The 22,023-nt window shown below is 34.0% G+C and overlaps 2 protein-coding genes across 6 annotated transcripts in view; one reads left to right on the forward strand and one right to left on the reverse strand.

Moving 5' to 3' along the window:
- The window catches only part of LOC105342800 (cAMP-dependent protein kinase type II regulatory subunit), a 28,445-nt gene extending 18,575 nt beyond the window's left edge, over positions 1-9,870 (reverse strand). For 2 of the 5 annotated variants that reach the window (XM_011449855.4, XM_011449857.4), the window contains exons 1-4: positions 9,291-9,870; positions 5,934-5,978; positions 3,860-3,906; positions 2,410-2,493 (exon numbers count right to left, since the gene is read on the reverse strand). In XM_011449855.4, the coding sequence (XP_011448157.3) occupies positions 2,410-2,493; positions 3,860-3,906; positions 5,934-5,978; positions 9,291-9,525 (411 nt within the window). In that variant the 5' untranslated portion in view covers positions 9,526-9,870. Of the gene's footprint in view, positions 1-2,409; positions 2,494-3,859; positions 3,907-5,933; positions 5,979-6,546; positions 6,691-9,290 lie in introns of those variants that run through there. The other 3 variants (XM_034451999.2, XM_011449856.4, XM_066082787.1) reach the window with 3 other exon arrangements.
- Positions 9,871-14,927: 5,057 nt separating this feature from the next.
- On the forward strand, positions 14,928-15,941 carry LOC136275101 (probable serine/threonine-protein kinase clkA). Its single transcript, XM_066083412.1, has one exon. The coding sequence runs from the start codon at positions 14,928-14,930 to the stop codon at positions 15,939-15,941; it is 1,014 nt and encodes a 337-aa protein (XP_065939484.1).
- The last annotated feature ends 6,082 nt before the right edge of the window (positions 15,942-22,023 follow it).

Genomic DNA, 22,023 nt, shown 5'->3' on the forward strand with positions numbered 1-22,023 from the left:
ATACAAACATCAAAACTTGAGATATTGGAAGTAAATCTAGTTTCCTGGGACTTCCCAAACACCAAGTTTTACTGTCGGTCTACAATACACTTCTCTATACAGCAACAACAGAGGAATCAAGTTGCTCCCCGTGACATTTAGCTGTTGTAATTAAGGAACATTATCTGATGGAATGAGAAACAGGTCTCTCTGGAGCATCTCGGGGACATGGGGAATCCTGACAGTTGCAAGAACTGAAATATAGACAGCCTCAGCCAGTATCTCACTGCAAAAATATAGACAGCCTCAGCCAGTATCTCACTGCAGCCAGGTGACTGGTGGGAACATTATTGAATTCTGCTCATTACGGAACAGCTTGTCTTGTAATCGCTGTCTCCGTTACATAATCCAAAACACCATTCCCCTTGTTGCCAAATCATAAAACAAATCACCGTAAAACACTGCACATTATTCAAGATCTAGATCTGAAGCCGAGTGTGAAATGGATTGTAAATTTATGCTTGGCATGTTTTGTTAATTGACAGACACATGGACTGTTAGCCGACTATAGGAATAATCTGTGGATCAAAGCTACTCATCTGCATAAACAACTTGTTGTCATATTCAAACACATTGAAAATGTCAAACTATCGCTGTCAGTGAGGGTGTAGATGCACAAGAATTCCTTCCATGTCCCCACTGACACAGGGAGCTGCCATCTGCCAAACAAACTGAAGAACCTAAGCATTGCAAGTACTGAACAATGTCCAGTATTTCAACTGCATTAATGTCCAAACTAAATACGCTTTTTTTTTTAAATTCTAACATTTAACAACAGATTATATTGATCTCATAAAAAAGCATTCCTCATTTACAGACCAACAAGCAACAATTTACGGAGTACCAATTACCCACGCTGACATCAGCACCCTCGTGATTGCAGTCGCAGCATTCCTTGTTGGTCTGCAGAAAATACCTCAATCAATAACATGTTGTCCTTCTTGACAATCCAGAATTTTCTTCAATTATCCATTTTGGTTATCACACTCACATCTATAGTGCAAAATATACTGCAAATATTGCTACTGTTGGTCTTATGGTCAATCTCTGTAGCTTAGTAGAAGATGACCCCCAACCCTATATTATTTTCACCACTGGACACTAATGAAGTAGTTCCCCAGTAACATCTATATTTTTTAAGTTTTGGACTTATAATTCATTAGTGTAATCTGCCCCACTCCCCCACCCCACCCCCCCCCCCCCCATAGTTTCTTCACCAATGGTCACTAAATAGTCCATCTTTTTACCATGTGACCCCTTCAGTACTTACACCATCAGTCACACAGTACATACAGTATGTAGGATCATACTTTCAATGTTTTCCCTGTCCCTCACTACAGAGGCAACCACAAGCGTCCCATAAACCAACCACACACTCTATGGGGGAGTCGTCCATCATCTGATGCGATGAACAGTGGTACTCATAACTCATACAAAGCTTGCTATTAATTACTACAACAATTAGTTGCTCTCTCTTAGATACTGAATGGGCCTTTAGACTTGTCAAGACAACACACTAACACTAACTTTCTGTGTCATAAAATTTCTAGACTAGCATCTGAATGCTAGCTTACAAACTGACCATCAGGGGGAAACACAACTGGCTTTACAATAGAATCAAAGCATATTGTTTGTAAGTATTTCAAGCCCAAGAGAAGCTTTGCATGCAATGCAAAGTGGCGGAAGTGAATTTGTGTATGAATGAAGCAAGGCTTTATGGCTTTCTTCTGTGAAAAGAAAAAAACTAGCACAGAAAGGAAATTCAAGCTGGCAGAAAATGCCTCTAATGGCATCCAATCGGATTCAGATTTCCGGGGACCAAGTGTTGTTTACTTCAGCAGAGTCCCTTCCAAGCCACTTCATCTAGGCTGTCCAGAGTCAAACCACAAAGCCATTAATTACAATCACTAACAAAACATTTACCTAACAAATGCATTACATTGATCGTGGAATGCATTCACATGCAAATCAGGCAAATGATCACAAAAGAGCAACCAAACTCTCTGAATGCAAATGTTGGAATGTGAGCAGTAACACTGAAGCATCTCAACAGAATGGTAACACTGGTTTCATTGCAGGTTCTTGTTCGTACTTGCCACTTTATACAGTAAGGGAGGTCATGTATATCAAAGGTTACATATCAACAACTCAAAATTCATTGTGTAACAAGTCTAGCTTTTCAGTCTTTTGAAGTAATTTGAAAAAAACAATTTTGCCATACAACTTTTGAAAAGTTAACCAGAGGGACAGGCATGCCAAAATAATCCACTGTGTAATGTATTGTGAAATATACGAGATTGCATGGGGGGGGGGGGGGGGGGTTAAGGTTAGGGGGAGCCCAGGAGGGATACAATACAATCAATGCCTTACCGGTTCCAGTGACCGGAAGAGAAGGATATGTTTGACTGCCTCAGCCAATCTCTGTCTCTGTTCATCTGACTTAGGGTGGACAATCTAAAACAACAGAAAAGAACATTAAATTTAGTTTTTTGTTCTTCATTTCAAAAAGCCCTGGTGTTTGTCATTACAGAAATAATTTAATCTTGAGTATATACAATGAATAATGAATAGTTTAATGCAATATTCTTCAAAATCATCCCTTTAGGTATTTTTTCTAAGAATCCTTAAGCCACTAATACTATACTCTTTGCTTCTGTACTTTAAAACGCCAACAGTAGTTTCAAAGTCAATCATTGAAAATAAGCTTGTGTTACAGTACATGTACTGATAAATATGGTACTACCAGTATATGTATATAATACTTTAATGTGAAACCAACAAGTACACATCTATATTCAATGATACTACATTTTGTGTAGCTAACAAGTACATGTATGTATATGTTTGCTTAATGTATGTCCTACTTGTGAGTAGGAGTAAGTCGGAGGGGAAAACCGACCCTAAAGAAAAGGTCAAGGTCTGATCAACTGTTATCTGTTAACGAGTCCGAGTCAACAAGTGGAGAACAGGAAACTGTGCAGGGGAATGCGGTTTCCTGCACCGCCAGTTCACGCAATCCGACGGTCAGTCACAGAAACAAGGGCATTATATGCCGCATTCCTGATATCACATCCGGCCAGACAATTTACTTATTATATCTCTGTTCTACCCCATCATTCAGATAAAAATCTAATTTTAATAAGTGAATATGAAATTCTTTGCTCATCTTATTTATAAAAGCTTTACTTTTTTTTATGATATAGTGACATTTAGTTGACATAGATTCTGAAAATGATATGGCCAAGACTATCGCTTTGATCTCTTGAAATTAAAACCTCATTTTTTTTTCTCTTTTCCTCTGTTTGAAGTAAAAAAAAATCATTAACAGAGTATATCATGTTACAATACTGAATTAAGAAAACTGTGTAACTTAATGCTCTTAAATTACTACAAGGTATAAAACAGAGTTGGACTGTTTTTAAATAATGTATGTACATTAAATAAATGAAATATTTTTACCCTTTACTTTTGAAGGTATTAACAAACTTAAAGTCCATTCTAGAGGTCTTGAGCAATGCTGCTTTATATACATTTACTTATAATACGATAAGGTACTAGTTAATCCTACTTACATTTTAACTACTAACTCTATAATGTTTAAACGGACGTCTCGTGGAGGGGCCTTAAAGTCAGGCCTAGGAGAGATTAATTGGAAACGAGAAAATTCAATATATCAACTAGACGACGTCAACAAACCCCCTGAAATGTTATGAGTGACCACGGATTAAACAGCCAAATAAAGCTCTTAAGCTAGCAGGGAATATATACCTACAAAAGGAATATATACCTACACATGTATATGAATTTTCTGATCACTTACCTTTTCATACTCGTCATCACTTTCTGGGTTATATGGGGCGGCAAATACTGTAAAAAAGGAAATAAAAACATGAGTCTTTAGATTTCACTTTGATTAATTCTAAAAAAAAACAAGTGATTCTTGACTGATAATCAAACAGTCTACGCACTATTTCCTGGGATAAATTATACAATCAAACAATCTTTCTTTATCATGTTTAATGAAATTGATCAATAAAGAAAACAAAAAACCTAAAATTTTACTTCCTCAAAATCTTCCATTCTTAAAATGCAAAATTACAACGAAGATACGAAATTTGACATGGTTAAAACTGAATGTTAGAAGGACTATGGAGCATTAAAATGGGAGGAAGGGCAACCAAATTTTTATCTGTTTATAGGAGGTTGGAGTTTCTTTGCTATTGTTCTCTAGATGATAGCATCAGCAGACATGTGCATGAATTCCCCCCAGTTATCTGTTCTGTGTAATTAGGTTTATGACGGCCATTGATTTTTGGTTCTACGGGATTGAAGTGGACATCATCAGGCACCGCATTGTCAACGTCTCCGGACAAGACTCTTTGATGAAAACCATGATAAGACTACACTGCAGTTCCCCTTTACACTTATGCACTTCATATAATACAAAACTATACCACAAAATACATACTACAGTATTTATATACCACCAAATACCAGAGATACCCAACAAGTGTGAACTGATATAAAACGTGAAAAAACCTTGTAAGAATTCTTAGAAAACTGCGCGAGCAAACGATCTTGCTGATCAATTAAGTATTTGTAAATCATTGACAACCTCCCAGAAGGAATATCTATAGGGACATACGGTAGTCACTCGTTGGCGTTGATAATGAGGGTCTTCACAAAGCTGTGATGTACTTGTATAAAGGAAACCTGTGATGTACTGGTACGAACCACAGACTGATCTGTTATGTGTATATACAATAAAGAATGTACCGCCATCCATATCTTTGTTATCTTTACAACTGAGAGGACACACATGCTGTCGACTGAAGAAGTCAAGTTGACTGTTCAAGTCATGATTTTGCCCAAGGTGTCTGTTTGTCTACATGACGAAAAAGTTTATGTAAACAGAAGTTTTCTCTTAAATATATTCTTTTCAAATCCCCAATAAACACCTAAAGGTTCAATCTGGGTGAGGTTTCCTCTCCATGTCTATTGTCTTAGTGTATTGTTTTCTTGAATTGATCAAGATCTGAGTTCAAGAAGAACATTTTAGAATAAAGTGTGGCTTTCAAAACCTCAAAAATCACAATAAAAGCCTGAAATCGTTCATTATGTTAAATTGCCTGACTTGTTTGCTTGGTCGGTAGATTACAGGTATTGTTTTGTATGTTAATTATTAATTAACTATTCCATTAATTGTCTGTATGGACGAAACAAAAAATAGAAGCGTCCTTCCATGAACATACAAAGCCAAGTCATCAGGCCCGTGTTTAAGGCAAATATCTTAAACAGAGATGAGCTCAAGAAAAAAATTAATGGACAAATTCCAAGATGCCTCGCATTAGTTGAAATGGATTTAATCGAAATCTCTCCCTCTCTCCAGTGAAATGAACATTAGATGAGCAGATAATTTCTAAACACAATTGGTATGCATCAACTGAACTGAAACAAAATTTTGCTGAACTATACAATAAACAGCCCACATCTAGCTACACATAATCTGAACTCGTACAAACATATACCAATCGAAATGAAAAGTCAGCAAGAGAAAATACTATGGGAGGGGAGAGATTTAGATTAGAAACTCTCAATTTTGTTTTCAACATATATATCAATTTTTATATTTCCATGTTTAATTCAACTTGTATTAGCAGGATTTAAATATTAACCGATAGAAAGTTCGGCCAGAATTAGTGATGTCTGTGGGGTTGGGGGGATCAGAAACTCCCCTTTTTGCTCTTTTGTTAACAAGTTAACTGTATCAGGATAAACTCTAAATGTAGTCAGAAAACTTGCAAGTCTCTGGGTTAGTTTTGGGGCTCCATTCATAGACAATGAGTATGGAAGAGCAGACAGGTAACAGACAGAACCATTAAGGAGGTACTTACCTGAGCCTCGCCTTGTGCCTCGAGCGTTCAAGTTAGGTGGGGGTTCTGTAAAGTAAAAAAGAAAACATTGTTTATCAACACATTACACAGAGGATAAAACTTGTATATATACCTTCTTCCAGAGCAAACACAGAACACAGAGATGTGAGTGTAAACTGTCTAGCTTTGTCTGACCATTGGTTCATGTATTTAAGCATAACCACTTTGTGAATCCATTCTGTGCATTTCAGCACATGGACCACACTAAAATAAGTGGAGAGTGGAGACTGAACTTGTGCCTCATATGAAACAAATACATTTTGCCAAAAATCACATTTTAATCTGTTTGTTTTTTTAAAAAAATCCAGAAATACAGTGTGTCTTAACTCTTATCAATAACAAGAAATGACAATTCAAACCAAAATCTGCTTACATGTACTACATATATTTGCAATATATCTGCAGCAAAAATAACAATTCAAATCTTGGTCCTCATATAACAAGTCAACATCACCAGAGTAGTTAATGTGACATATAGCTAAATCAAAAGCAAGTCAATCACACACCCAACATAACCTTATGTAACAGATAACAGAGAAATAGTCTGTTCACAGAACTATACATCTACCAGTACCTTCTTCTACCTTCCCATTGGACACAGAACTTTCCATCGACACTTTCTCTCCATCCTTTTGTTCCATTTCTTTTGAATTCTTCGCATGCGACCCGAATCACAGTCCAATCCAACTGATCATTCCTTCTTTTTTTTTTAAATCTTCTCTTTTTTTTTTCGCAAAATGTAACCGACACACAAACTATAGATCACTTCCAGCCAAAGCGTCAACAACAAAGCTTGCGTCCCAAGACAAACTACTACCTGAACATGTTCAAATATTGAATAATGATGAAAAATGAACAGCGATTACACCGCAAGGCTAGAACACTGCTATAAAAACTAACATTTCCTACATCAAGGATAACTTTGCCTTGATCATAGACCCGCATCTAACATGTACCATGTTGGTTTTTCCCCATTTACACCATGTAACAGTCTCAGCCTTCAGAGAAACGATAGGACTAAACTATAGGAAAATGGCTCCAGTCACCCACGTAACATCATTTCAGTCAGGGTCCATGTCGCCACCAAAAATATTTATGTCATAATGCCCTGTGCTGCGATCATGTCTTTGGACGAAATATTGACCCACTGAAGCCCAGCAATTAGAGGCTGGGGTCTGCATCTTAAATACGAAGGAGCATCCTTCTATGAATATGTCATTACCGTGGTTTAGCCTGGGTGATTTATTTGGACTACGCTGACTACATGGGATGGTCTTTCTGTCCAACGGAGACTGGCTTATCATTGATGACATAATCGGCTACTAACTTCTAAGTTAATTTCCTCTTTTTGTAATTAATGGGAAATCAATGTAACAAATCTGATTGTTGATAATTACCTTTCAGATTGAATGGAATCTAATATGTACTTTGTATGGTTAGAATAGCCTCGCAGTAACCATGAACTGTCTATGAGACCAGACTGGTGCATGCATGAATTCCTCCAATACGCAAGTCAATTAAACCAAATAATCATCATTTACTCCATAATTGGCATCTTTTTCATACTTGTCTTAAAAATCTCCATTAAGAATTAAACTACCTGGTACATCATAAAAACTATATAATCTTATTTATGATTTGATATGATCTCACTCAAATGAACCATTACAGAGTGTACATTTAACATGTTTAATATTTTGCAATATCTGAAATGATGACCATAAGAATATTAAACATATTTTTATGGGATTTTTTTGTAACGGTAACCTACATAATAAGCAGCCCATAGAAATATATATATCTAGTTGTATGCTAAATTTGATAACTTTTGCTGACATAGAGATATACTGAGTGTATATTTCATTTTCAAAAAATACATACAAGAAGTAAAAAAAAAAAATTATAACATAAACACTCTCTTGATATTTTACCAGAGTTCTTCAATCAAATTAGTATTGTCAAATTTACTATGGTAATAATGAAGCCAATAACCACACTCAGATAGAAAAAATTAATGTAATATGAGATTGACAAAATCAAGTCATTTTTTATCTCATAGCCAGCAGGTATGTTGGAAGATAATGAAAATAATTCATATTTTATGACATTTTGATTCTAACCCGAACCCAAATTTTCACCAAGAACATGTTGGCGGAAAGAGTCTTGAAAAACTGACTATCAAAGATTTTCATGCATGCATAATTGTCATAAATCACTTGATAACAAACCACAATAAAATGTAAATGTTCCACAGAAAAAATATGACAGTCACTCTTACACATGTAGACTTAGTTTTAAACTTAAAAAATATAAATTTCAAAAATAAAACACTTGAATGTTTACACGAGAAACAAAATATTTTCACTTCACTCTCGGAGTATACCATACAATCACCAGTTAAGTTCATAATTCCATAAATGCAATTGGTCTCATGAAAAGTTTATTAGTGCTTATTTATTTTTTTTACCTTTAACTTGGTTTAGATACATGAAAAATGTACTCTTGAACAAGTAATACTTTCAACAATTCTCATTGAACATTGGTAACATGAACTCTACTGTTGGCACTTACTACATGTTGTACATCAAGGTAAATTTGCCAGAAACTTTTGTATTATGCCAAGTTTATTGAAAATAGTTGTCTAGTGCTAAACAGTGTATGAGGCAGATGAGGTCTCTAAGAAATCTGAAATCTACTCTAGATTTCATGAAATTAATGACAACTTATTTCCATCTCTCCTAACTTGAGTTTATGAGATTCCATTCAATCATAATTTCCCAAAATCCATAGAAGTATGAAAATTGACCATGCCTAATATTCAACCCAATACACAATCAACCATACTTATAGTGGGGGAGGGGAACATTTCTGGATTTATTTTCCATAAGACATCAGAAAATATTTGTAATGAGCTGGAAAGAATCTTTTTCCTGATGCATGCATTCCTCAAGGGTCCATACAATAACAGCAGATTTTCATGCCTAATGAGATTCCATGATTCTATCACGAAGAATATTATAAACCAAATGAAAGTCATGAACATAAAAATGTGTCTGATACATGTACTTATGTGTTTATGTGTTACTTGATTAATAGATTTTCTACTTCAATGGGATTAAGTAGAAAGGGGCTTATACCAAAATCGACCAGTTGTTATTAACAAATTTATAACATTCAGCATGAGCTTTATGACAGCTATATGGCAGAATGTTATCCCTTAAGAGTTCTCCATAAATATCTTAAATAAAGATAATATACCACGACATAGCAACTATCAATGAACAGTCGAAAATTATGAGGGGTTTTCTCAAAACATACCTGGTTCTTCATCGTCGCTATCAGTCTGCATGGGTTCCTCTGGAGGGGGGCTAGCTGCAAATCGCACGCCTCCTGTTCGAACATTTTTGACTGAAGTGTCATTGTTTTTATTTTCATTGAGTTTCACAAAGTAATCTGCTGCAAATTGGTTTAAATCACTTGGTCGTTCTTTTAGCACTGCGACCGTAAAATCCTGCAGAAGGTCTGTTAAACCGGTAGGAATTTCAAAACTCATGATTAATTAAGAGTTTCCTCGGCGATGTGAAATTAAAAATTGTCACATTTAAATCCAGATAGGAAAATTAAACAATTAACAGCTAAGTGATCTACAAAATTCTTTCCTTTTTCCCCGTTTACCTATCCATAGCGAAAGTCTCCGAACAGCTTAGGTTACTACACCATTGACGTCATTACCGGTTTTTTCATGCGAATTAGAGAGGGTAATTTATGTCGATGATAACTGAAATATATTATAAAATCCTGGGTTTTTTTTAAAGAAGATGTATATTTCAACAGAGCACAACTAAGCTATTGCTCGATAGAGAGCAAAATAACAAACAGAAGTAAGGACTAATTCTTATCTACCGAGCGCATGAATATTTATTATATATGGAGGCAAGGCCATCGTACGTATGTTAATTCGACCTGACTGTCATTCACTTTACATTGAATCAGGATCATGAATTTTAAATTCAAAGTACAGCGATTTACAGACGATTAAAAGTTTTGACTCATTATTCGTTTGTTGATAACACCTCGTTATGAAATAAAATATTGTCGTCTTTGTTTATGTACGATAAGTCTTAAAAAGGGAACAATGAGCATTGTATTTACTTATGACATGGATGTGAACTTTTTAATTGTTTTATTCAGAAAACGACTTGACAGTTGCAAGAACTTTCGTCTTTCTATATATGGAAAACAAATTATAGTTTATTTCTTGAAATCTACCTGATAGAGAAATGGAATTTAAATCGGTAGCTTCTGGTATACTCTTATACTCTTATACTATGTTCACTTTTTATGCATAGAGATTTTTAAACTTTAGCAAGACAAGGCAGGTGTTGGGATTTCAAACTCGTTAACATTTCCATGATGACTTAATTCATCATATTTTGAATATTTAATCAGATGTTAATGAAGCAGCGTGACAAATTACCGTTTTGTTTTTATGCTTTGCTTGTGAATTCCTGTAAAAACTTTGGCATGGAATTGTAAGGTGAAAGTTTTAAACAACCAGACACAAACAATTAGAAATAAATAAGTAGGCAAGTAGATAGAATATTTTGAAAATACGAAATATGAACACAATATAGAATTACAGAGCAGATAGACAATGAATTAAATTTCAAAAGAATACTTTTTCTGTATTAAAAACATCGAATGGAATACAATGTATGGATATATACTGGCATCTTAAGGTCAGGCGCGACATATCTTCTAATTTTTTTTTTATTAATTTTTCCTATCTCCACAATTTGTAGATTTCCACTTAGTAATTCCATAACGTCATGTTTTCATGTTATATGATACTTTTTATATCAAGATATTTATATAGTGTTTAATTGAAAATATATAATATGACTTTATTTTTAAGCATTCAAATGCATTTTGTATGCTAGTTTATGGAAAATTCTAACTATTATAGCTCTGAAAATAGCCTCGCAATGTACCCTGAATTTTTGGGAAGTATCAGATTTAATTAAATGTTAATAAATAAGGAATAATATATCATGGAAAATTATATAAAATTGAGGAACGTGTCGCATGGGTGTTCTTAAATCTTAGATTGATTGACCATGCATTCATCCAATTTTATCAATGCATTCTGGCATTTGTTATATTTATGTATATACAAATGCAACAATAACATGTTAAATACATGTATTTTGAAATTAACTGAACTAAACTTATTTTTTTTTACAACGATTGATAAACAAGTTCTACAACTTTTATTAATATCTTGGCAGGTATGTTAGCGCGAGGGGGTCATATACCTCATCACATTCAACCACTGTCGATTACGGGGATCGAACTCGGGTCGCAGCGGCGAGGAGCGAATGCACTGCACTTCTTTGACACCCTTTATTTTGAAATTTCCAGGTGGCAGTAAATATGACAGTTAGTTGTATTAACTACAGAGACCGCGGTAAATACAAAATTCAAATAATGCATGACAAGACATGATTAAACACACATACGAGGGTCAGTCAAAACATACGAAGACAATGTAGCTGTCTATCATATATTTTTCATACAAATCATATCTAACAGACCCAGTAACACTTCTTTTATTGGTATACGAAGTTTCATTCCATTTGATGAAAAGGTATTTTTGTTATCGAATTTTAAAAACAACAAGATTTGTCACCAAGGTGAACGGTAACGTTCAAAACATGACGTCAAAATGACACACTTACACTAATAATAGAAATACCGCTGAATGTCTTATAATGATGCTTTTCGTCTTACAACATGACAACTATATATACCCGGTAAATTCAAAATTTACAACATGACATTACAACTAAAACGTATGTCTCTTAGTTTACAGTATGAAAACCCTGCACGTCAGATGACGCTATTTATTCTAATTACCAAATTTACTGTATGATAATCTGTGTTCTTTCTTGCTGGTTTATGTCCAAAATACAGTTACCACCACACCCGCAAAATGTGTTACCGTTAAACACAAAATTAATGTGCAAATAATTTTTGACGTATGATTTACACCATTGAGCATTTTTACAGTTTTTATAGGCCTTTTCCCCAAGTTAAATCCATACTTTTTGTATCTCTTCGTGCGCCCTGACATCAGAAACGTTAACGTTTTGATAGTCAATTTAAGAGAGGACTATCGGTCTGCAGATGGAAACTTATTTCTAGTCAACGAAGCAATAGGCCTATATCTCGTCATCATTTGGTATATATAAAATTGCAAGACAATACTTTAATTTAAGGTTTCAATATAATATAGTTTTGAGCCCAATTTATAGAAATATTACTTTCAACATTATAATTTATGGTTCATTGTTGACATAAGTTTTGACAGTGCGCAGTGACCTCATTTTTGCAGGACTAATTTTTGAATAGGTCATATATAAAAGTAAAGAAACATATTTAATTTTCTAAATTGCTACTAAATCTATCAGCAATATGACGTTATGGTCAAGATCTAGTAGATAAAAGGTGCCTACCGTTTATAAAATTTGAGATATAAATTCTTTCAATGATGCTTCATAACAATAAATTTTCGGTAAGCACAATGAAAAATCATGTTTTAAACAAAAATGAAAAATCAAAATTTCGGAGTTTTGTCTTACGAATGAAATATATCTAGAATGCATACAGTCTCTCCAAAACGGAATTAAACAAGCTCTTGACCTCCTTTTTGAAATGATGTCAAATCAAATATAGGTATAGGGATTACTTTTCCTATGATTTACCATAAAATGTCAAGAAATTGTATAATTTTCTACATAATTCCTTTAAAGCCGTAAAGTACGGGAAAAGGATTCTCCAGAGCAATTATGACGTCATAATGGTTAAGTAAAATAGCTATCATATGGTAATGGTCGTCGTATTGTTTGACTTACCCTCGTGTGACGTTATGTACATACAAAGCCTGTCCTCATCACAATTAACTGATTAAGGAAGGAGTCTTTTTATTATCAAACATACTTCTTATAATAAGAAATGCATGAAATGTTGACACAGTCAAACGAATCATATTATTTAATGATTCTATCAGTTTAATTAAATTTGACCTTTTTGTTTTCGGATAAAGGTCAGGTCAAGGTCACTCCCTTTTCCTCAACGTAAATACAGATAAAAATAAGGGTAGCTCTTTATAGTTCTGTAGACATTTGTTTAAGATTTGAAGATTCAAATCTTCAATGAAATCATAGATTATGAGAGTGTCTATTAGCTTATACTACTAAATTGGAATAAATATTTATACTAAAATTGATATTGCTTAGCCCGCATTTCCTCTAATTTTCTTAAATTTTGAAGAAATTTTGATTATTTTTTTATGCTTCAAATAATAAAATATTTCTAATTTTTATGTATTATGAAGACTTAATATAAAGATATAAATTGACATAAAAGCTAATATATTGACCGTTTCATAAGAGAGAAAAACTGATTTTAGTGATTTTTTCACAAAAATCAATGTATAGAATGGGCGCTTTAAAAAGCTTATAAAAATGTTATTTGATAGGCAAATCATATTTTAAAAACATATTCTGAAACCCAAGTATCATATTATTAGTTCACATTAGTAAAAAAAAATCCAACAGTATTGTTATTGTTTTTAAAATGCTAAAACAGACTCATTATATATATGTAATCTGCATCAATTCTGAATTGCGCAACATGTGATATTTTCCTACGCCAATATTGCGCCAAAAATATAGTCCTTATTCCATTCTAAACATTGATTACATTTTTCTATGCCAACTTGTATGATAGTAAAAAAGAAAGAAAAATATACTATTTTAATTTCCCTTCATCTTGATTTAATGAACAAATAATCAAATTTACGTTTGACAAGTCGAAAACCAGAAAAGACTCCTTCCTTAACGTCAGATGGTCGTTATCCCACTGCTGATCAGGAATGGACCCAGGACACCTGAAGTTTTGAAGATGAAGATAGCGAAAGCCTGAAAATGAAAAAGATATTGGGACACACTCCAGATGAGCGAACCCTCGTTGCCTCTGTACGCCAATGACGTTACGGACAAATAATTAAGGAACATTCTTATTCATATAAAAGATATTTATCAACTTAAAAGGAAAAATGAAAATCAGATGTCAGCATGATATGTGGTAGTGTACAATATATCAGGCTAAAATACCGGTCCCCAGCTCAAACGTAAGACAACAGAAGACATATAGAAGACATGTTATAGCATATTCTACAAAATTAAAAGTAAGAAAACGGGAATTTCCGACCATGTGTTTTAAAATTTCAATAATGTTAAAAACTTATACATGTATATCTTCATCAATTGATTTATCCGCTAATTTGCCTGGGTAGTACTTAGCTCCATTATTTGTGACAAACATCCCTTTGGAAAAAGATCTACATCGTGTAAATCGCCATTGTTACATGTATCATTAATCTGTAATCTTATGTTCTTAAAAAAAAAAGAGAAATCACAGGGAGATTGAATTATGTCAAATATGTTTTTTTTCAAAAGATGTTAAAGAAACAAATAATTTCTAGCTGTAAGAATCGATGTGACATACCAGGCAAGTTGAGTCCAGTACCAATGAAAACTATACAATAGATCTACACTGTGTAAACACGTACATGTATGTTTTACTATAACAGGGATTCTTCTTTTCTAAAAATAAATCTTTATCATTTATAATATTAATCATACACAAAAAAAACCACACAATACAAAAAGTTAGCAGAAAATCAAGATTATAAAACAGTGTCATAGCGAAAGCATGAACAACTTCCAGCAATTGCAGAATAGCGATGGAAGCTAATTTGTACATAAAAATATACTACCGGTATAAGAACAAATAAACCAAACAACAACAACAACAAAAGCATAAATAACAAGACGAAAAATAAATTATGTCAGTGAGGGTCGCAGCAATATAGACGACAACAACAATACAATGACAGTTACACCAATGACAGTTACACCAATGACAGTTACACCATGCAATGACAGTTACACCAATGACAGTTATACCAATGACAGTTATACCAATGACAGTTACACCAATGACAGTTACACCAATGACAGTAACACCACTGACAGTTATACCAATGACAGTAACACCAATGACAGTTACACCAATGACAGTTATACCAATGACAGTAACACCAATGACAGTAACACCAATGACAGTTATACCAATGACAGTAACACCAATGACAGTTACACCAATGACAGTTACACCAATGACAGTTACACCAATGACAGTTACACCAATGACAGTTATACCAATGACAGTAACACCAATGACAGTAACACCAATGACAGTTATACCAATGACAGTAACACCAATGACAGTTACACCAATGACAGTTATACCAATGACAGTAACACCAATGACAGTTACACCAATGACAGTTATACCAATGACAGTAACACCAATGACAGTTACACCAATGACAGTTACACCAATGACAGTTACACCAATGACAGTTATACCAATGACAGTAACACCAATGACAGTTACACCAATGACAGTTATACCAATGACAGTAACACCAATGACAGTTACACCAATGACAGTTATACCAATGACAGTAACACCAATGACAGTAACACCAATGACATTTACACCAATGACAGTTACACCAATGACAGTTATACCAATGACAGTAACACCAATGACAGTTACACCAATGACAGTTATACCAATGACAGTAACACCAATGACAGTTACACCAATGACAGTAACACCAATGACAGTTATACCAATGACAGTAACACCAATGACAGTTATACCAATGACAGTTATACCAATGACAGTTACACCAATGACAGTTACACCAATGACAGTTATACCAATGACAGTAACACCAATGACAGTTACACCAATGACAGTTATACCAATGACAGTTACACCAATTACAGTTACACCAATTACAGTTACACCAATTACAGTTACAACAATTAATACGGATAAATGTTAAAATTACAGCAAGAAATATCAAAGACAGAAGACACAACAGAATGGAGAAGAACAACAACAAATACAATGACTACAACAACAATATTGATAACAACATTAAAGACAGCTAAAACAATCTAGCAACAACAACATCGAAAAAGAGCTAAATTTTCAACAATGAAGACAACAGCAACTACAAAGCAACGGCAATTACAAAAATATGGACAACGACCCCAAAGACAGTAACAGTTACAACAATATAGACAACAACATCAAAGCAACGGAAATTACAACGATATAGACAATAACAACATCAAAGACAACGACAACAATACAGACAACAACAAAATCAATGACATTGACAGTAACATCAATATGACAACAACATCAAAGACAGTGACAGTTACATCAATTTAGACAACAACAACATAAAAGACATTGATAGTTACAACAATATACACAACAATATCAAAGACAACGACAGTTACAACAACATAGACAACAACAACATCAAAGACAACGACAGTTACATCAATATGACAACAACATCAACACTGACAACGAAAGTTACATCAATATAGACAACAACATTAAAGACAACGAAAATTACATCAATAAAGACAACAACAACATAGACAACGACAGTTACAACAATATACACAACAACATCAAAGACAACGACAGTTACATCAATTAAGACAACAACAACATCAAAGACAACGACAGTTGCACCAATATAGACAACAACATCAAAGACATTGGCAGTTACAGCAATATAGACAACCACAAAATTAAAGACAACGACAGTTACATCAATATGGACAGCAACATTAAGGACAACGAAAGTTACATCAATATGACAACAACATCAAAGACAACGACAGTTACAACAATATAGACAACAACGTCAAACAACATCAAAGACAACGACAGTTGCAGCAATATTAACAACTACAAGAACACTGACAACGAACGTTATATCAATATAGACAACAACATTAAAGACAACGAAAATTACATCAATAAAGACAACAACAACATAGACAACGACAGTTACATCAATATGGACAACAACATCAAAGACATCTACAGTTACAACAATATATTTACATCTAACAAGTATTATTCCTTCTATTTCTTACGGAAACTTATAGTTAATTCATAGCTCTATAGAAACAGCCAGACTGAAATCTACACGCCCCGTTTATCGATTGGTCGAAATCTACAGCGGCTGAAACTGACAAGAAAATGGCAGGACATATATTGGCACGCCCTGTTTATCGATTGGTCCAAACCTACAACGACCTAGGAAAAATCACGGACTGCACGAAATAATCATGACGATGTCAGAATCAAAGTCTCACAGGAGACGATTTGGCTGTTTCTTTTAGCTAACGTTCTTACGTACATTAACAGTAATTTAGTAATGTTTACTTACTTTTCATAATCAATTTATCAATTAGCTAAAAGAAAGATGTTAATATTAACAATAAAATGCTTTCTTTCACGATTCATTCGGGTTATGAAGGTAGCGACATTGCAGAAAAAAATAACATAACCCGCTAACGCGGGTTATGTATTTTTTCTGCAATGTCACTACCTTCATATCCCGAATGAATCACCAAAGAAAGCATTGTATTGTTTAAATAAACAACAACAACAGCACTGACAACGAAAGTTACATCAATATAGACAACAACATTAAAGACAACAAAAATTACATCAATAAAGACAACAACAACAAAGACAACGACAGTTACAACAATATACACAACAAAATCAAAGACAACGACAGTTACATCAATTAAGACAACAGCAACAACAAAGACAACGACAGTTACATCAATATGACAACAACAAAGACAACGACAGTTACATCAATTAAGACAACAACAACAACAAAGACAACGACAGTTACATCAATATGACAACAACATTAGGCAACAAAAACATCAGAGACACCGACATTTACAACAAATTGGAAGGACAGCAGCATCAAAGACAATGAGAAGTACAAAAATATGGAAAATAGCATCAAAAAGCGACAGTTTTAACAATATTGAAAAACATCTTCAATTAATCATTGAATTATTATTATTTTTTAAAGATACAGTCTAATAACTGCAGCGGTGTGTGCATTCAAATGAGTAAGGCGCGTTAGCTACTTTATTAGTATTGTAATTAAAATACAATTTAAGCATGTACTTGTCTTGAATAATTATATTAACAAACATTACCCAACATATGTGCACCCATATATACTGGAATATTTTTTTTCTCAAACTTTAGAATTAAGATCATATTTTTGTAAACATTTAAAATTAAACATTTTTTTTTATTTTTCAGAATTATCTTAACTAAAATTTGTCGGATAGTGATATGAAGGATTAAAATGGTGTATTTGATGTGCATCCAAGAAATTATTAAAAAAACATTTTTCTTGGAATATTAGAAAAACTTTTATTCAATTCTCAGTTTCAATCCTTTGCTTTTCTCATTTGATATCATCATCCCGATGTGTTCGCCGGATTTCACGAGGAGACAAGGATACAGAGCCAATTATAGAGTATGTCAAAGTCCCCAGGGGAGATCACCCTGTTGCTCCGGTACAAACATGTGTCAGTGACCGACAATATACAGGATATGTACCAATCTAGCTCGGACACACTCACAACAGGTTCACTGACCGCTCTCGGAAACCCTCGATCGGCATTTGACGCTGATCAACACGGAACATCATGTCAATCCTGATGGACTCCGATGAAACATCAATTGCAGAACATTATACTACTATAGTAATTTACAGATGTAAATCTCACTAAAAATTCTTACAATATACAATTATTGAAACTCACAAGGTAGATGCAGAGTTGTGGAAGGTTAGCATCATTTATTGAATGTGAATTTTTTTAGTAAATGATTGCTTTTTATTATAATTTCTACAAAAACAAATGTATCGGGTATCTCAGCATGCTTGAGAAGGTATTAAAAAATAGAGGTGATTAATATATCAACCATAACTAAATCGATAAAAGAATATAAAAAACGCAAATGATCTAGAATAAGCTGTGGATTTATCATTCTATGTTATACAGATGCCTCTTCATTTTCTACCAATACATATACATGCATGTACACTCTCAATGCACGGCGGGCAAATTCTAAACTAAGACCGAATTCATTAATCAGAAGAGTAAATTTTATAATTGTAAAAGTAAGTTGCAAAGATTTTGAATTGCAATAAAAAAAAAACGTTTTTCAATGGCACTTAACAAAAGTAACAAATCAAAAATTATAACATGTCTTAATCATGACAATGACTATATCAGCATCTCTTAAATCATAGATCTAAGGGAAACATGAAGAAAAGTGCCATGCTATGATTTTGGATACCAATTACCTGATTACTTTTGACAGAAAAGATTGTTACTTGCCCAATAAAGCAAACCGATATCTTAAAAGCGTGTTTCATTTGATTGTATTCAGCAATCAATCTGTCATCAATAAATGATAGCAGTCTGATTAGTTCCTCAACGCGTAAGATCACACTATAGTCTGTCCCAAGACATTATGCTGCACATTTGGATGATTTTCAATACAAAATACAAAAGCTTGTGAAAGAGGAGCAATTGAAATTGATGATAGGGGAAAATTTCCAAGATAACTTCATTCACACTTTATCATTTTTCCCCTCGTAAAAAATCAGAAAAATGAAAACAGATTCCCTACGAAGATTTATGGGGAATGATGACATCTTTTCTCCATTCGGAAGTCATTCGGAATACCTCTCACTTTTTTCAACGTTATCATCCAGGTACCTTCATCTCTTTAAGAAAGGAAAATTCCCGAAGACTTTTTATTCTTAGCCGTGTATTGAAACCTGCCAAGCTAGAGAGGGCGTTTCAAATGGAAAATCTTGGGATTTTTTCATGCTCTTGAATGAACATCGTCTGAACCAAGAGGTTTTTATAAATATCAAATAAGTTAAGAAAATATGCGGCAAAAATATCTTGGGACAAGACTATAGTAAGAGCAAACTAAATGATGAAGACAGACTTCAGTAACCTGTATTCTATACGCTGTACTTAAATATCGATCGCCTGAATTTTTTTTTATTGGAAAAATATTTTAAATTGAGGGCTTTTTAAATTGAAAATGCAAATTTTCATCAAAAATTGAAGATCCATCAAGTATGTGCAACACATGAAACTTCGTGTATCGACCATAAAATAGTTCTGCTTAATATTCCAATAAATTCAAATGTAATTTAAGGACGAATTAAGTCGATTTTGCACATCATGCACGCACCAACGGGGGCTTCTTGTGTTTGACATTTATTCTCTCTATAGAGTCCACTTAAACTTTCGCGATAGTCAATAAAAACCATTTGCTCGTTTCAATAAATTCTAATCGCCGAAAGTTCTTCTCCCTCTCATTTTTTCTTCTTTGCAAGCCGTTGTCAATCACTTGATGACAGCTAGGGTGAATGTTCAAGGATCTTAATCATCATGATGATTGATCTTACCAGGAATCAATCCATTAGAACAAGATTACGGAAGACCCAAACACTTGCCCTATATATTATGTCATACTTAAAACGTGCTCGGAATATGTATTTACCCAGGTGCACATCCTGTTACCATCTGTTTCGCTTCCAAGGAAATATTATTTCTTTATATTTTTTTTCTTGTAAGGAAGCATGCTTCCTTAAGCTAAACGGATATTAGAAGTAGATTAAATCCTAACACTTTGTCGGCAACATTAATCCATCAAGGAAATTTGATACAAAGACAAACTTTATTGGTCGATACCACACGGTTTTAACGTTGTGTTTTGGAAATTTTAAAAATGTTTTCGATATACATTCAAATTGTTTGTGATTTTCCAAGGTACACTTGGTATCATTTAAATTCGATGGGGTCAACTTTCGTGGATCGTGGGTGTTTTGCATATTCGTTGGAACTTGATTTCGCGGATGCGTCGGTTTTCAGTTTCAATAATAAAGATAATTCTCTCTAAATTTGTTTTCGTCGAGGGTGTAAATTCGTTCGGGAGGGCTACTCACAAAATGAATACCACGAAAATTGGACACGAAAGGAACAAGAGAAATGTTTTCTATGTGCAATTGCATCCATTTTTAAATTTCGTTTTTATTTTGAAGGGGCCTATTAACATGGATAAAATACAATCTTTAACTTTTTTCAAAACATTTCAATACTGCAATATAGCTTCAAAACTTTCGGAACCAGTAAGAATATTCTATGAATAGAAAAAGTAAAATTTTGTTCAACTTATGTCGGCATCCAATCGGAAAACTTCGGACATGTTTAGTATCTAAGACTTAGGAGTATTCTGTTGTCTTACTAAGAACTGATTTTAAAATAGTCCTCTTGCTTTTGACTCCCAAAACTGATTGCAATTGGTGTTACCGGGAAGTCTGAATCTATGAGTGACACCAGATGGGGTGCCCTCAGACATATATTTTGGGTGAGACCTAATCCGCGATCATTGTAGATGGGGTTCTCAAAAATTGGTTTGGTCTCGGAAAGTTTTGATGGCCCCAACACATCTGTGCCCTTAGAACAATACTATATAGATAGTGCCTGCTTGGGAGGGTAACAGTTGAAATTGACACCCTGAGGAAACCATTGCCAACCGACGCGAAGCGGAGGTTGACAATGGTTTTCGAGGGGTGTCAATTTCAACTGTTATCCTCCCGAACAGGCACTATTTATTTTATTATACTGAATGTCTTGATTAATCTTAAAGATTTTTTAAATTGCTTTTATATAGAAATGGCGTGAATTCTACAACGAACCGTACGCGCATAATTTACGCGCATGTAACAATTTGTTGTGTTACCCGTTGCCAAGTGTGTTGATAGCGCTGAGGGTAATAGAACGGATTGTCAACTGCGTCGAAACCAATCAGATTTCAGTATTTAACATGAAAGTATAATAAAGGAATATTGCAACACGATTGAAATGACATTACCTTCACCCGTAAAGGGAAATGCCGAAGTAACATTCTACCAAATTAAGTTGGACATAGAAACCTTTCCTCCCCAGCAAACAACAGGATTCGAACC

Source organism: Magallana gigas, chromosome 4 (assembly GCF_963853765.1).
Source record: "Magallana gigas chromosome 4, xbMagGiga1.1, whole genome shotgun sequence".
Classification (NCBI taxonomy): Eukaryota; Metazoa; Mollusca; class Bivalvia; order Ostreida; family Ostreidae; genus Magallana; species Magallana gigas.